This window comes from Euwallacea fornicatus, chromosome 5 (genome assembly GCF_040115645.1).
Source record: "Euwallacea fornicatus isolate EFF26 chromosome 5, ASM4011564v1, whole genome shotgun sequence".
NCBI lineage: Eukaryota > Metazoa > Arthropoda > Insecta > Coleoptera > Curculionidae > Euwallacea > Euwallacea fornicatus.
Window position 1 is genome coordinate 3,906,640 of NC_089545.1, and position 16,214 is coordinate 3,922,853.

The window sequence follows — 16,214 nt, forward strand, 5'->3', positions numbered from 1 at the left end:
TCGAAGTCAAGATTTGTTGGTGAAATTGATGGTAAAGAATTTAAAATACCGAATGTCTGAATCCTAGATTTTATAAGAATGCTGGTTATAAGGGAAAATTTTGTATTGTTTGCTTTGAAGGAACGGCGAAGGTCAGTAAATTTCCTAATTTCATCGTATCATACCATGGCAATGGCAACGTGGATTATCCTTCTTTAGGAACGTCATTTGTCCGACTTAGAGGTAGCGATTTCTGTACTTTTTCCTCGAAGGTGCAGTAGTGGGTCAAAACTTGATGTTCACATTTTTTTTCAAATCACTTAAACTCGTTTCGACAAGTTTCCGAAAGAGAATATAAGTAACGCAATCCGAGCACACTTTTTAAAAAAATATTACCTCATTGCAACTAATCAAAACAGAAAACGTTATTAAATATACTACATCTAATTATTTAACTTTTTCAACCCAACATCCATTTTGACTACTTTTTCACCAATTCTTAAGTGTCAAATTTAAATTTGACGGCTTGACATTTAATTAATTGATCCTAACCTCAAGCGATTTTTTTATTTTTAATTAATTCAAATATATATTGCATTTGAAAATTTAAATACACCCAATTAACAAAATAATTTTAACATTTCTCGTTATGATTTAATAGTTCGAACAATGTATCCCATTGCATCTCTCTTTTATTGCCGCACCATTGTTTACCATCCGTGTATAAGATTACTTTCCTTAACAGCCTACAATTCCAAAATACGGAATGATCTAAACTCACTCAACATTTTCGACAGAAACACTAAGACACTACAAAGGAAACGGGCCGCTTTAGCTGTAGATGCTAATCTCTATGATTACCTCAAAGATGAAATAGGTTTTAGGTTGGCTGATCGAATTTATGATATAAAGAGGAAATTTAAACTTGCTGCAGATATTGGTGCGTTAAGACGCCTGTTGGATTATTGTTATTTGATGTGTTTTCCGCGGAGCATTACAAGAACGTCTGTTAATTCTTATAGGCTGCAATCGAGGATATGTATCCAAACACATCTCACCAGACTCTGTGGAAGAGTTGTTAATCTGTGATGTAAGCCAAAAGAATTTAGATATGGTACCTGTGATGGATGGAATCAAAGTTAGAAAGTTAATTTTAGATGAGGAACATATTGAGGTAAGTGGGTAATGTAGGAACAAACTTGACGTGGAACTTTTAGGTGGTTACCTACAGGCTTCAATTGATCTATGTTTAATGTGTAATCTATATTTACATAATTTAAAGTTTAGAGTTACTCAGCATTACCAACTTCTCTTGGTTGCATGAGTCTGATGCTATTTTGTTAATTGTTTGTCTTCTATTAAGTCCAGTTCTGTAAACTCTGGTATTGAAATTGTGGAATTGCGTCGTAGGTTTGCGTTCTTGCTAACATATATTTACTCGCTAACATAAACGTATTTCGTGGGTTAGTAAAACACCAATAAATTAACAATGCCAAAAATATCTTCTGTGCCATCCACTCCTGTTTAATTTGTCATTAAAATCATGTTGAAAATAGGAACTAAGTTTTCTGAAGAGGAGCAGAACCTTATTGTAAACCCAGTTAATTATTTTAATAAGGAAAAGGATGCAGGACAGGAATCATATTTTACCTGTAGCTGCAGTGCACAAAGTAAGTACTTACATATACTTATATTACCTCACATATTTAATTGTTTGTATTTTAAATTATTATTATCTAATTCCTGTGATGAAAGCTTAGGGCTGGGGCATTCCTGGCTTTAGTATATATAATTATTTTTATATGCAATATAATATGTATATTAAAATTAGAATAAAATAAATTTTACTAGATATTTGCCAATAGTTTTAATAGAATAGTCTAGTATAGCCTAAAAAAGGCTTACCTTTTTAACAATATATAAATTACTCCAAAATAGTCAATGTCGACTAAAACCAGTGTTTCTAGTTGAAACTAGGTTTTATAGCAATCAACTATTTAATTACAGTTACCAAGAACATTGAACACTGTGCAAAAGAAGAATGGAAGTAAGATAAGGTATATTATTTTACATTCTGGCCATATCTTTGGTTTTGTTTCATTTGCCAGTCTAATCTTAAAATTACGCTCAAAAATAGAGGTTTTTATTAATTCAGAAAATTTTTAAATAATAATAGGCAGTACCTCTTACCGTTATAGATTTATTAAATGAATTGTGAGTTATAGTTGCTCTAAAAATTTGAAACGTTGCTTTATTGTGTTATTCCCCAATGAAATCAAAGAAAAAGTTTAATTTCATGAAAATAAATGTCTTAAACGTACTTTTCAATCTCCATTTGAGTGTTGTAAAGTGGTGTAACTTAAAATCACACAAAACCTATAAACAAGACACAATTTAAATGAGTGTGATGAGTTTGTAATTAAAGGTTTTTACTTAGAACACTTAAAGATGACATCGCGATTGATGATGCAACTCCACAAGTTCAATACCCAGGTTTCATTTTTGTTCTAAATTCAACTTTAAGGTGGAGGTGGACCAGGATTTTAAATTAAAGTTTTACAGCTAGGCATAAGGCCCAGTTGTATACCTATTCTAGTTTTAAACTAGAACTCAAATTTAAAATTAAGTTATTTGATCTAAAAAAGTACATAAAATGCCTCTCAACAAAGTGTATATTATTAAATATCTATTAATATATAGTATTCTGTTAAAAAAACTTTTTGTCGCCAACTGGTGTATCGTTAGGCGCTCTAATCCAAAATAATTAAAAAATACTCCTGCAGATGATCCTGGGTATAACACTTAAACTTAGTTCTATGCCTTCATATTAAACTCCACCAAAATCCCAAATTTTGATAGATAAATAGTGAGACCTATGTCAAATCTGAGACTTAAGCACCCTTTAAAGGTGAAGATTAAAATTAGGCTATACAACTAAACCTTAATGGTAGATTGCTCGTCTGCGGTATCAACCATCTGCTACTTCCGAAGGCGTTTGATTGTGTCCATTTTAAAATTTATTGAATAAACTATATGCTTATGGCTTTAGAGCTAGCAGACTTATTTGTTTTAAGACATACTTGGGAGGAATGGTCCAGAGCGTCACTCGTAATGGGTTGTAATTGGGTTTGGCCGTCGTTGACAGAAGAGATCCGCAGAGGTCGGTACTGGGGCTACTCTTGATTTTGACCTACATTAACCATTTGGCGGACCCGAATATTGCCGATAAAATTGTCCGGTTTGTTGATGATGCAACATTTTTATCATGCGACACTTATGAGAGTGATTACAGTACACAGGGCAACACTGATAAGCGTTTAATAAAGGAATGGTGTAATGCAAATGGCTTATTTATGTATACTGACAAAACTTGTGTGATTAATTTTAGATGTCAAATTAATGTTTCTTTGTAGAGTTGCGATTTGTTGTCTCTAAGTAACAATAAGTTCCTTGAATCGCTTATCGACCGGCGTAAATTTGATAGATGCATTCCGCTCTTACGGGCAATACTTCTCTGTTTGTTCCAAAGAAGTGCGTTAGTACCGGTATTTCAGACTCATATGAACAGTTGTTTGTGAGTAACGGGACGGTACCATCAGTTTTTCTCTAAGAGAAGCATTATGGATTTTTCAATCTTGCTACACATATAGGATCACCAACGAAAATTTTGGTACTTACAGTTACTTTGTTTCGCTATACATATTTTAAGATTATTTCGGTTTTCTGTTTGGTAAAGTGTGTGGGAATCTTCGATCATGCGACGGTAGTTGGAATTCTTACTCTAATTGGTACTTAGTTTCTAGCATAAAATGGACGAAATAATAAATAATCCAAAAATCCTAGTAAATTACTGCCATTAGCTGGAATGTAATATCACGCATATTCGTAAGAAAAGTATTCTTCCCAAAGTTTCTTTTTTTCTGGTGCATCTCTCTTTCTACTGGAGTATCTCATTCGGTTCTACATCGCCCTGTTTCATTAGAATAGAACTGTAAGTAGTCTATAGCAACGGAACGTAGCACATCCGTACAACTCGGTCAACCTGACCAAACCTCTTAATACTTCACTTGGAAACTATTTAGAAAATTTCAACAATCTACCTCCTAGCAAAAGTTCATTTAACACCAATATGTATAACGCATCATTTTAATGTGTTAACATATTCTCTCTTGTTTCAGTTTGAATCAAACTCATTAGATTTGGTAGTTTCGTGCTTAAGTTTACACTGGGTGAACGATTTGCCTAATGCCTTTCATAAAATATTGCAAAGCCTTAAGGAAGATGGAGTCTTCTTAGCTTCAGTATTTGGTGGGGACACTCTCTATGAATTACGCTCATCACTCCAGCTAGCTGAATTGGAAAGAAAGGGGGGACTCTCTCCCCATATTTCCCCATTCACCGAAGTGAGAGACATTGGAAGTTTATTAACAAACGCCGGATTTATTATGTTAACGATTGACACTGATGAAATAGTTGTGAACTATCCGAGTATTTTTGAGCTGATGTGGGACTTAAAAGGAATGGCCGAAAATAATGCTGCGCTAAATAGGTCATTACATTTACATAGAGACGTTCAATTCGCTGCTGCGGCAATTTACCAGCAATTGTATGGCAAAACTGATCATGAATCGGGAAAAACCACGATACCTGCTACATTTCAGGTAGCTACTACTATCCCTCAATCCCTCAATAATTGTACGTCTATCTTTTGTCTACTTTTGTTGGTTTTTCAGATTATTAATATGTTAGGATGGAAGCCGCATCCAAAACAACCCAAACCGATTCAACGAGGCTCTGGTGAAGTCTCGCTAAAGGATTTATATAAATTAGACGAAATTATTAAAGAAGTAAAGACTATTAAAGATGATAAAAGCTAACTGTTATTGTTAAGAGATATACATATATTTTATTACACCCAACATCAAATGCCGAACTTGTATAAAAGTTTATGGATTTAATAAAGTAACATATATGCATGATTTGGAGTTTTATTTTCATAATATCATTGTTGGTGTACCTTTTGATTTTAATCAATAACGGGATATGTGCATTGTCGTGTACCTACCATTGGAAGTGTGCTGTGATCTACTATTACCAAAGACCTGTAATAAAATTACAAGTTGCTCAAAGAAAGTGTTCCTTAAGATAGCTTTTGTCTGACAATAGAGTGAAGATAACTGTGATCTAATGTATGTATAGTGTATTAAAAAAGTGGAAAAGCTTTGAAAAAAAAGCTACACAATTTGGCAACACCATACTTGGACGTGTACCAAACTCATCCCTCCCCTCTAGTACGACACCCCAATTTTCTAGGCTTTGAAATGAATGAGGATATTTATATAATGCCATATATTTTTTATGTTGCATGTGGGCACCTTACTTGACTACTGATTAAGATGTTCCGGTATAGGCTCACAAAAATTCGCCGATGAGTGATATGCTTGAAACGATGCAACATCGTTGTGAAAGTACCTCCCTAATGCCGAAATTCCAGCCAATAAATAAAAGGGGGATAGCAAAAAATTGAATTAAGAGATTTGAAAAAAAAAAGATTGACACCAAATGCGGAAAGACATCCCCTGTAACGATGGAAAGAAAATTATATCGCCCTTCTGGGAGGTAACCGGAACCAAATGGAAGGTAGACCACAGAGAAAGAAGCGTTCAGGAGGACCGAAAAGTTCACAAGAACTCCTTGTCGGCGAGGGTAACTTCAAACCAAAGATACGAGAAGCGTTATTGAGTCACCTCCAGAGACGGGCTCGAAAAGGCCTAGATCTATGTCAGATTAAAACGCGATTACTTGGTTTGACTCTGTTTGATTCCAGAAAGGCCTAAAAAGCGCGACTGAGAACTTCGGGCACCGGGCTTGAAATCTCCTGCAAACCGTGTTTTTTTTTCTGGGTGAAACCCCATACGGACTGGTAGTACGAACTCCATTACCGTCTTACCAACAAGATTTTTTTATCCCCGAGGTCATGTCCCCTAAAAAAATTAGTTAAGTATTAGACGCTGTAGTGAAAAAACTTACCACAAGTTCAAGTGTTACAAATAATTCAGAACGTTGTTTAAGTAGTAATTCGCCTGTTACTTATTATTATATTGTGCGTATTAAATAAAATTGAGTTGTTGAGTCGCACAAAGTTTAGGATGTCTCACTTATTGTCGAACCTATGAGAAGTATAACATTCACTTAGATGCACAACTAAATTTTTTTAATAAAAAGGCAGAAGGAAAAAAAATATGAAGTCTACAAAAAAATATATCTATTGTCAATACACAAAACCTCTTTCATACAAAGCTAAATTATCAACTGTTTTTTATATTTCAGCATCTACGATTTTCCAGTTATTTTCTCCTTGAGTTTGTGAGCTTCCTTTTTGACCTTATTTCCAAATCTTGCCCACCAGCTCTCAGCGGTAGTTGGTTCTGCATTGGGATTAACAGTCGTTTCAATAGATTCCGAATCAGGTTCTATTGACGATGGATTACTAGAACCTACTACGTAAGGACTGGCCCCGTGCTTATTACCTCCTTTCACATATCCGTTATTGACAAATGATGTAGACGAAACTCTAGGTATTTCAGCTTGAGAAGGTCCACTTAGGATTGTTTCCTGTGGCACTGCTCCAACTGATCCAGAATGTCCGTCTCTGTCATATCTATTATAGGTCTGATAACTATTCTGGCTATGACCACCGGAATACTGGAAGGATTGACTGGAGTGGTAAGATCTGGATGAAGAAGTAGTGGAGTAATATTTTATATTCTCTCCCAGCTTGTTAGAGAGTTTTATTTGTAAGTACTTCTCCAAGTCGTTCAGTTTCCTCAAATCAAATTTGCTCGCCCGGAGCTCATGATATTGTTGAAATCCGGGTTCGCAAAGTCTCTGCACTGTCGCAGTAATATTGTTATAGAGCTCCTGTTTCAGAGCTTCCAGAGATTGCTGATATTGATAGTCCGAGAGGTGCTTTTCATTCAAATTGCTTATCGCGATCTGGATTGATGCCTCAATGTTTCGGTTAATGTCATCTTCCATACGTTGGATAACTTTCAACTGTTCGGCTGTTATTCCTTCCAATTTCACTTGATTGCGTCTTGTTTCTCCTGGTTCAGGTTGATAAGAGATTGGCACTTGTGGGCTTCGCTGCGAGTCGGTAATTTCAGTAGTTTCAATATTATAAACGATCTTCAATAGAGCTCTTAGTTTCTTAACCAATCTAATTTCAATATACTTTTTAACATCAGGCACAGTTTTAACGTTAAACTTCTCATAAATAAGGTTGGAATATTTATTAAGTCTTGCCAAGTTGGATTCTTGACTCAAAGTACCCGTAAAACACTCAGTCAAATTTCGTTTTAGTTCGCTTTCCAGCTTATTTAGAGATCTTTGATAAAGAGTATATCGGGAAGCATGGTCGAAGCTTTTGGCGGCAAATTCATTTTGCACGGAAATATCAACAATGCTTGAAAAATCTGTCTCCACATTATTAATCACGGCAAACTGTTCTGGGGTTATATTTTCCAGCTTCACTTGAATGACTTGTGGCTGATTAAATTCTGAAGGTCGAGTTGTTGATGTTGTCATTTTGTTTCTGAGTCTTTCAATTAGGGCATCAGCTTCATTTTCAGCGTCGCTTAGAGCTTTTCTATAAACGTTTGGTTGAGGTACTGACTCTTGTGGTGTTAACTCTAACGGTGTAAAAGGCTTTAGGGTGGGCAATGGAAGACCATTTTCTGAGTCTATTAAATTTTTTACGGGGGAAGTTGTTGGAGGCTTAACAAGCGAATCTGAACCTATTAGATTTGGCCGGTTTGCGTTCATTGGGCCGTATCCGATAGGTTGATAAGGGTTGTATTGAGAGTTAACTTCTCCTTGTAGAAAGGTGTTGGAGGAAATTTGAGGCTTCGGAGTGTAAAATCTTCCACTATCGCGATTAAGCCCATAATTGTTATTTGGATATGTTGGTTGATAAGTGGAGGAGCTAACATCCACAACAGCTCCAGTGTTGAAAAATTTCTCGTCCAATTTCTTAATCAAATGCGATTCGATGTATTGTTTCAAGAGAGTAACATCGCTTTGCTGGATTTGCAAATACGAATAGCTGCGGTCATACAAAAGTCTTTGACATTCACGAACAATGTTTTCTTTCAATTTGCGTAATGTGTCCTGATAAATTTCCACTGAGCTAAGAGTTGATGACGCCTTATTTCTGATCGCTTCATCAATTTGACTAGTTAGCTTGGTTTCCAATTGCTCAGAAACTCGGACTAATTGAGGAGGAAGTGATACACTTGGAGCTGTTGGCCTAGTTAAGTAATAGTTTGAGTTAGATGGGATAGGTGTAGATGCTGGTGTGCCTGGTGCTATGACTCCTGACTGGCTGATGGGAATTTTCTCGTTGAAATTATTCTGTGCAACTTGACCAAGCGAATTACCTAATGTAGGATTTTTTAAAATCGTTCCAAGTGAACCGGTACTCTGGGAAATTGGTACGTTAGACGATGGATATGTATTTTGACTCGGTAAAGGTTCAATGCTTTCATCGTCAGGTAAGACATTTTGAGTTCCAAACTGAAGAAGCAATGGATTTTTGGTTGTGGTGCTTGTCGAGGAGGTTTGTTGATTATAAATATTAAAAGTCGTAGGTCTAGAACTTGGTTTCCAATTATATGAACTATTTCCAAATTCTTGATTTGAGCTACTTCCACTAGATGAACGATTATCAGTTGTTTGACCATAAAGGAAATGGCTTACTTGAACCGGTCGTGTTATCTCCGGATTATCATCAGTTTTTTGACTATTAGGGCGTACTTGAACTAATTGCACTAATTCCGAGTCATCAGTTTCCTGGCCTAATTGACTCTGAGACTCTAAACTGCCCGGGCGATTGCTGTTTGTCTGATAAACTCTATCATTTCTATTGATTTCTCTTTGTCCATAAGAATTTTGTGGAGCTATTGGTCTTTCGGTTGACTGTATGAATGTAACTCGTTGGGTAGATGATGGTTGGTTCCGATCACCATCAGGAGTTAAAGGTTCCCTTACATTAAAATTTGTCTCAAATGGGCTCTGTACTTGCTGCACGTCGTCACTATTAGCAGCAGCTTGTCCGTAATATGCGTAACTTCCACCATCTTCGTAACCAGAGTTAGGCCTTCGGTTTAGTTGTCGGAGTTTATCATTTGATTCCAGCTTCTGCCTATCAATATAATGGCTTGACCCAATGGAATTAGTTAGAGTTGATGAAGATGGGGAAGCGTTCCTTCTATTCTCATTAAAAATGTCACCGTAACCTTGATCTATTATTTGCTGGGTATCATCAGAGTCATCTTCAATTTGTCCAACTTGTCCTCCGTATACTGGAAATCTTTGAGTTGTCTGAGCATATTGACTTCCCGAGTATAAAGGTTTTTGATTGCTCTGAAGCAGCTGAGTAGTATTTGTGGTAGCTGAGTTGGATGTGAATGGGGGGCTATATAAACTGGGTTGCACATTGCTACCAGTTCGATTTATTTCAACAGTTTCTCCCCCTTGATTTAAACGTCTTTGACCTGATACAGCCTGGCTATATAGTGGACGTTGACCACTTGGAAGATTTTGACTCAAGTTAGTCCCAACGCCAAGATTTGCAGTGCCTTGGTAACGAGATTGGCTGCCAAGTCCTATAGTACTAAAACCTCGATCAACCTCAACTTGCTGCGTGTCGTCGGAGTTGTCTTCCATCTGTCCAATTTGACCATGAGTAGCACCTTGACTGTTCCAGTCTAATCTAGGATTAATGATTTGCTGAGTGTCTTCAGAATTGTCAATTTCCTGACCCAACTCAACTTGACTTCCACTTGTTGGATATCGACTCTCAAGTTTCTCAAATTCAGGATCGAGTATCTGTTGCGTGTCTTCGGTATTATCAATTTGTTGCCCACCAAAACTCGCAGCTGCTTGACCATATGAAGAACCATATCCGTAACCTGATTGTACTAATTCGGTATCATCTTGCTCTTGTCCCACTGAGTTGCTGCCATGGCTCGAAGTAGAACCATATGTTCCTGCAAATATATTATATTATATTTTGTTGCTTATTTTTATTTGAGCTCATATCACGGATTTTCGATGAAAATTCTTCGGAAAGCGAAATGGAATTGCTACTGAAATTGCCCAAATTGATCACACTACAAAGAGCGTTCATGAAAGAGCATTGGTGAGAAGAAAGAGGCCTTGATCTTACCTCTTCGCTTATTAGGAAAAACAGCCATATGCATCTCTCATGTTTACGATGATCGACGATGAAGACGATGAAGAAATGATTACTAGCAAAACCGTCAATTGGACGATTCAAGTTCTTCCAAAGTGCCATACCATTAAAAATTTACATTGAGATAATTTTCTAATACCCACTAAATTGATAATAGCACAAAATATCTTTTTCGCTTTGTTATACAGGGTGTTTGGAGGAATGGCGGTTTTTATATATAATGCACGATGGTGGTTAGTTTTCTTTCATTATATGTAGTGTTTTCTATTGGAAAAACTAGTACAACATATTTAGTATATCTATAGTACAAGCTGTATTAGAAATGCAACACATACCTGTGAGAATTTGGCATTTGTTGAGTTTCTAACGTCATCCGTATGCCAATGTCGCTTACTATCACTATTTATTTTTTATTCAGAGGCAAAACAATTGATTTTTGATAGCGCCATAAGACTTTTAATAAGTTGGAACGATATATACCTTTCAATTTGAGGTGTTAAGGGATTTTCTCAACGATTGGCAAACATTCGTGTATAAGCTTAACTGCAACCTAAAGGAAACTTATTTCGCAAAGAATAATCTCTGAACCAAAATTTCGACAACCGATCGTAATAGTACCCGGGCTTCTTGCGGAAGTGTAGTCACGTCTTCTCCAACATGTTTATTCATTATCACTGACCTTTCTTGAATAACCAGAATATGAAATGGGGTTTAAATCTCTATATGAATAATGTTATATCTGTTTTATCGATTAATATGTTTGTTTAATATGACTGTTAGTCACCTAAATTAATCGGATAGAAGTGATATGTATCTAGAAAATGAAACTAATTTGTTACTGAAAAGATGTATTTCAATGTGGTATGATACATAAAATTGGGTAAAACACAATCTGTTACATGCATGAGCATCCACGAGACTCATACTGCGATTGTTTGATTCACGTACCTCGCGAATTGTAACCAGTACCTGCGTGAGTAGACAAACCTACTGGTCTGCTAAGATATCCATAACTCCTCCTTATTCTATGTAGCTGGTGGCTGTATAGATCTTCTCCGGGTTCGCACTCTTCCCCGTAGTACTTTCGTCCAGCTACCATGTTTCCATGTTGATAATAGTTATCCGAACCTTAAAATATTTAATCTAAAAATTACCAATCACTGCAGATTTACTTAAATGTATTTTACCTCTAACTGGTCGATAATAATCTCCAGAATTACTACTGCTGTAAGATCCAGCTCCAGCACTTGAGCTGCTACCTGCACTCGCACTATATGACGCAGATACGCTGTAGGACTGCTGCAAACCGTGCTGTAGTTGAGAAACCAAGTCTTTTTGCAGCTGACTGCGAAGTTGCGATAACTGTTCCTGATTGAATCCATATCCGCTGGAATACCCACTGCTACCCGACAAGAAGTCCTGTAGCTGTGATGTCAAGTTTCTCTGAAGCTCCTCGTATAACCTTTGATAAGCTTCATCAAAAGCCGTCTGGCTACTAGAGCTGGAGTATCCGCTTAGATGAGCACGGTTCTGACTCAGCGCGGCTTGAAGCTGGTTGCTAAGTTGTGACTGCAGCTGCTGTTGCGCCTGATGTATGTTGCCCGATGCTTCGAAGTTACCGCTAGCTATGTGACTTCCGGACGATCCGTATTGTTGGCCACCCTTAATGTTTGATCCTATGAGGTTTACCAATGAAGGGGAAGAGGTTCTGGCTGGGTAGAATTCATCCACATATCTGGACGTGGCAGGGCGGTGGTATTCTGTATATCTGGGAGTGGAATATATTTGGTTGTTGCCGTAGGAATATTCACTTTCTTGATATTGGCTGTAGGCGGCTTGTTGCGTTTGAGAAGCATGTTGCTGCCGCTTTATGGAACTGAAAATGTTATGATTAGTGAATCAGCATAATCGTATTGTGGAGATTTTAAAATAAATGAACGTAGAAATATTTGAATTAGTTTACAAAAAAATCAAGTTTATTAGAACCTGCACCCAATGCACCACAACTATCTAATCGTTTCAATATGAGTAATGCCCGTCAAATTAATGTTTCAGAAGATTTCTATCAAAAATATTACCAATTTGGAAACTGACTCGCCTCTGTTAGAAAATGAAGTACCTTATAGATGAACGATAACGAATCCTATCAGTGTCAAGCACTGTTTTGTACGAAGGATAAGAGAAGGAGCCATAACAATTATTAATGAACCAAGTGCATAACGCAACATTTTATAAATTGATAATAAAAATTGTGACTTACTGTTGTCTAGCGGCTTCAAAATCCTTAGTAAGCTTATTCAACAAATTATCCTCCACCTGTTTCTTTAGGCTCCTTAAGTCAGCAACATGATAATTATACTGACTGGATTGCCCGCTACTGAACATGTATCCATTCCTCTCCATCTGGTTTCCAAAGGTCCTCCCCAATTCCTCATCGAAGGCGTAAGTCAAGTTTTGCCTCAGATCTTCTTTCAAACGATCCAGAATCGGTCCGGTATTGATTGTGGTATATCTGGAACTATCAGTGAAGTACTGTCTCTGAACATCCTCAAGAATCCTGTTTAATTGGTTGTTTAGTTGTTGCTGGACGTTAGAGGCTAACACGGTGATGGAGGCTACATTTGGTGCTTGAACGTATTGAGTGGAATAAGTGTTTTCACTGCAAACCAGGATTAGCAATGATTATACTGCGAACTTTTGTTTCATCACCAACTATCATACCTATTTGTACTAGAGTATTGTGAGTTTTTTGTTCCTCCATGGACCGTGTACTTATCCACAGGAGTAGTGGCGAGTAAATTGGGATAGATGGGTCTGGAGATGTAAGGCCTCAAAGTAGTGGTAGATTCATAATATTTGTAGCCTTGTTGATTAACAGTCTGGTGACCAGAATGACTCATCCTATTAAAAAACAGCTATAAAAATATCCATAGTAAGCAAACAAGATCCAAACAGTTTACTTGTAACTGTATTTTTGTCGTAGATCATTTAGCAACGATCTTTCAATCTGCTTCTGCATTTGATCAAGTTCCATTTGGTCATAATTCGGTCTCGTTTGCAATCTACCTTCATTCAAAGAATACGCTTGTCCTCCTTTGATTACTTGAGTCCCAAATCTCTCCTGAAGGATTTCATTCAGCCTTGAGGTTAAGTTACGGCGCAGTTCGCTTTCCAAAGATTCAATATCGAGATGTGACTGTTTGACCAGAGACTGAAATTCCTGCTGCAAATCGTTTTGAAGTCGAGATCCAATTGCCTGCAGATTTCTTGCTTCATAGGACGACCCCGAACCATATTGATGGGATGTACCTTTAAGTTTTAATCGTTACTGGAGGCCCTATTTGGTTTTATTGTAAGCGAACCAGATGAGTATCCAGAGGAAACACCGCCTATGTGATTGGAAGAAGCCAGACCCTCAGATTCAAGAGCATTTTCATATTGAGACCTGCTTCCAATGTTGTAACCTGAGGCTATTTGTCCGCCTACGGACGCTCCATAGCTATTTGCAAGCAAATTCCCATGGGAAGAGGCATCTACACCAGCATCGTAATAGCCTTCCAAGTTAAGAAATATTAAAGAAAACATAAATTGTTGCGAATATGCCCGTACCATTGCCTCCGGGTCCTAAATTGGGATTTACGTACTCGGAATGTTCACTATTGGATTTGATTTTAGGCCTGACTCTTCCCTCCAAGTCTCCATCTTTGCTGTAATATCCTTGATCGTCTGTCTTGTGCTGAAGTTCGTTGTTTTTGTAGGAAGAGGCTGAAGTCTTATAGTTGTACTCTTGGTGGTAATACCCGTTCGACGCGGCGGCAATGGTTATCGAAACCGCCACCAGGAAAAAAGTCTTCATTGTGGATTTCTGGGAAATTAAATAACTTTGATAGCAAAATTTAACCAGCTCATTACTTCAAAGGTAAATTATGCCCTTAATAATGTCATATATAGAACGCAGTGATTAAGCACTGACTGAGAACTACTTATTACATTGCTCATTATTATATTATTTTATGCTTTCGCAAAAAGAATTGCATTTTATATTCGATTAAGGTGTGAGTAATGTGACAATGCATTAAAAACATAAAACGCACATTGTCGAATGTTAATTTAACAAAAAATTTTACCCAGGAAGTCACAAACTATGAAAACTACGACTCTAACTGAGCAACTCTTGTCGGTTGTTATCCTAAGTTATGTATAACCTAATGGTGATTAAGCTTTTTTCTCAAAATTTCAATATTTTTTTCAAATTTTCAAAAATTTATCTACTAACTATTAAAAAAAAAACTCTTTAAAATGATGATATTCAATTTACACACTTTGAAATTAAGATGCAATAGTTTTTTTGATTGGATTAAAAAAAACATTATGGCACTTCCTACTGAATCATAGAAGTACTTTTATAAGTGTGTCATAACTTCAAATAGAGGATAATAAATTTAATTCTGAAACAAATAAAAACAATTTCATATGAAAACAAATTAATTTAAAAAATTATCCATGTTTTAAGGAATGTATTGCGTTTTAATAACTTATCTTTCATTCTGAAAACATAAGCAAAGTTACATGTTTATCAAGAGAGCAGCATAACCTTTATAGCTACCAGCAAAACCACGTTTTCTGACGCTAACCTAAATATCTTTAACCATCGTTATGATAATAGATATTTATGCAAGTGGATTATTCTTTGAGCGAATAAACAAGTTTCAATCAGAAGGTTTATAAAATATTTTATTTATTTCGAACATATTATGAATCAAATTTTCATTATATACAATTCTAGCAAAAGCAATGGGATTTTATTTTACTCGCTAGTGAATAAAGCGTTAATGTTGAAAGCTGCTACACAGGAAAAACTTAATACTGATTTTCAATATGTTGACTCATTGACTCCTAAGACGCCAAATTTTATTAAAAAGTTTAAAGTTTAGAGACGCAAACAACGTTCATTAAAAGAATTCTAAGTGGGTATAGTACAACATGTAAATATCTAGTTCCGAAACATAAATAAGGTCAAAAGTTAACAACATATTTAGTTGAAATAACGTAATAAGACGCAAAGAATAATTATTACTACGTCAAAGATGTTGTCAATGGAAAAATGATCGCTTTGTGGGTGTGTGTGCTCCCGACAAAGTGAGGCAATTGAAAGGTGAGGTCATTTTGAGAAAAAAACTTCACATAGACGTATGTCCGATTTCAATTTTTAAGGATTTAGAGAACTTCAAAGCTTTCTCCATATTGCTAATTTATTAATAAAAATTACACAAAATAGAGTCAAAAGTAAAAATATCGTAGCAGTTGCTCAAAATCTTCGTATCCTGCAAGAATACATGCTTCACGACAAAGTAATGAATTTTTCACCCGAATCAACATGTATATTTGGACGATTTGTTATATCAGCAGCAGACATTTGCATTCTATCTAACTGCTCTCGTGCTTTAATTGTCTCTTGGTATGCAGTTTACTTCATATAACTCTTTAAGGGATTTAATTCGCGATGAAAATATAATTCTTGGTAATAAATAGATAACATGGAGAAAACTTTGAAGTCCTCTAAATTTTTAAATAATCGAAATCAGACCTACATAAGTCTGTATGAAATATTTTTCTTAAAATGACCTCGCCTTTCATCTGTCTCACTTTGAGGGTGAACTAAAAATCTCCTTGTACATTTTTTCAAGCAAATAATGTCACTCTTTAAATCTATAATTATTTAAATTTATTGCACTTGATAGAGCAAGATGCGTGTTACTAAAGGCCCTTTCGTAGCTTTTTTTTCAAAAAATCGTACTAACTGTACTCACTTGATTCTATATCTCAGTTTTTTAGTTGCCTCGACGTCCACGCTTCAACTCTCGACCTCACCCACTGAAATGATTGAGTGTAAAATCTCAATAAGTATATATGGATGAGCACAATCGCTTGTTGATACCATTTTGCCCCCATTTCTTCCTTATCCGCTCTTACTAATTAG

At 36.2% G+C, this 16,214-nt stretch overlaps 2 protein-coding genes across 3 annotated transcripts; one reads left to right on the forward strand and one right to left on the reverse strand.

Moving 5' to 3' along the window:
* The first annotated feature begins 153 nt into the window (after positions 1–153).
* On the forward strand, positions 154–4,958 carry LOC136339220 (arginine-hydroxylase NDUFAF5, mitochondrial). Its single transcript, XM_066282285.1, has 4 exons — positions 154–919; positions 1,002–1,153; positions 4,158–4,640; positions 4,713–4,958. Exons 1-4 carry the CDS (start codon positions 649–651, stop codon positions 4,854–4,856), a joined length of 1,050 nt encoding a protein of 349 aa, XP_066138382.1. The 5' UTR covers positions 154–648; the 3' UTR covers positions 4,857–4,958.
* A 1,269-nt stretch (positions 4,959–6,227) lies between these two features.
* Positions 6,228–16,180, reverse strand: LOC136339216 (uncharacterized). 2 transcript variants are annotated; one of them, XM_066282274.1, is made up of 9 exons: positions 16,045–16,180; positions 13,844–14,099; positions 13,597–13,767; positions 13,195–13,543; positions 12,956–13,135; positions 12,495–12,893; positions 11,422–12,110; positions 11,183–11,362; positions 6,228–10,028 (listed from the first exon to the last, which is right to left on the reverse strand). In XM_066282274.1, the coding sequence occupies exons 2-9, from the start codon at positions 14,088–14,090 to the stop codon at positions 6,313–6,315; spliced, it is 5,931 nt and encodes a 1,976-aa protein (XP_066138371.1). In that variant the 5' UTR covers positions 14,091–14,099; positions 16,045–16,180; the 3' UTR covers positions 6,228–6,312. The 2 variants fall into 2 exon arrangements, with proteins under 2 accessions (XP_066138371.1, XP_066138370.1); XM_066282273.1 differs by having other exon boundaries at positions 13,597–13,788.
* Between the last annotated feature and the right edge of the window lie 34 nt (positions 16,181–16,214).

Coding starts and splice junctions, on each gene's coding strand:
- LOC136339220 (XM_066282285.1), top strand. CDS start 649: ATGTATCCCATTGCATCTCTCTTTTATTGCCGCACCATTGTTTACCAT. Junction 920..1,001: donor TAAACTTGCTGCAGATATTG/GTGCGTTAAGAC, acceptor TAATTCTTATAG/GCTGCAATCGAGGATATGTA. Junction 1,154..4,157: donor TAGATGAGGAACATATTGAG/GTAAGTGGGTAA, acceptor CTCTTGTTTCAG/TTTGAATCAAACTCATTAGA.
- LOC136339216 (XM_066282273.1), bottom strand. CDS start 14,090: ATGAAGACTTTTTTCCTGGTGGCGGTTTCGATAACCATTGCCGCCGCG. Junction 12,894..12,955: donor CAATACTCTAGTACAAATAG/GTATGATAGTTG, acceptor CCTGGTTTGCAG/TGAAAACACTTATTCCACTC. Junction 10,029..11,182: donor TACTGGTTACAATTCGCGAG/GTACGTGAATCA, acceptor ATATATTTGCAG/GAACATATGGTTCTACTTCG.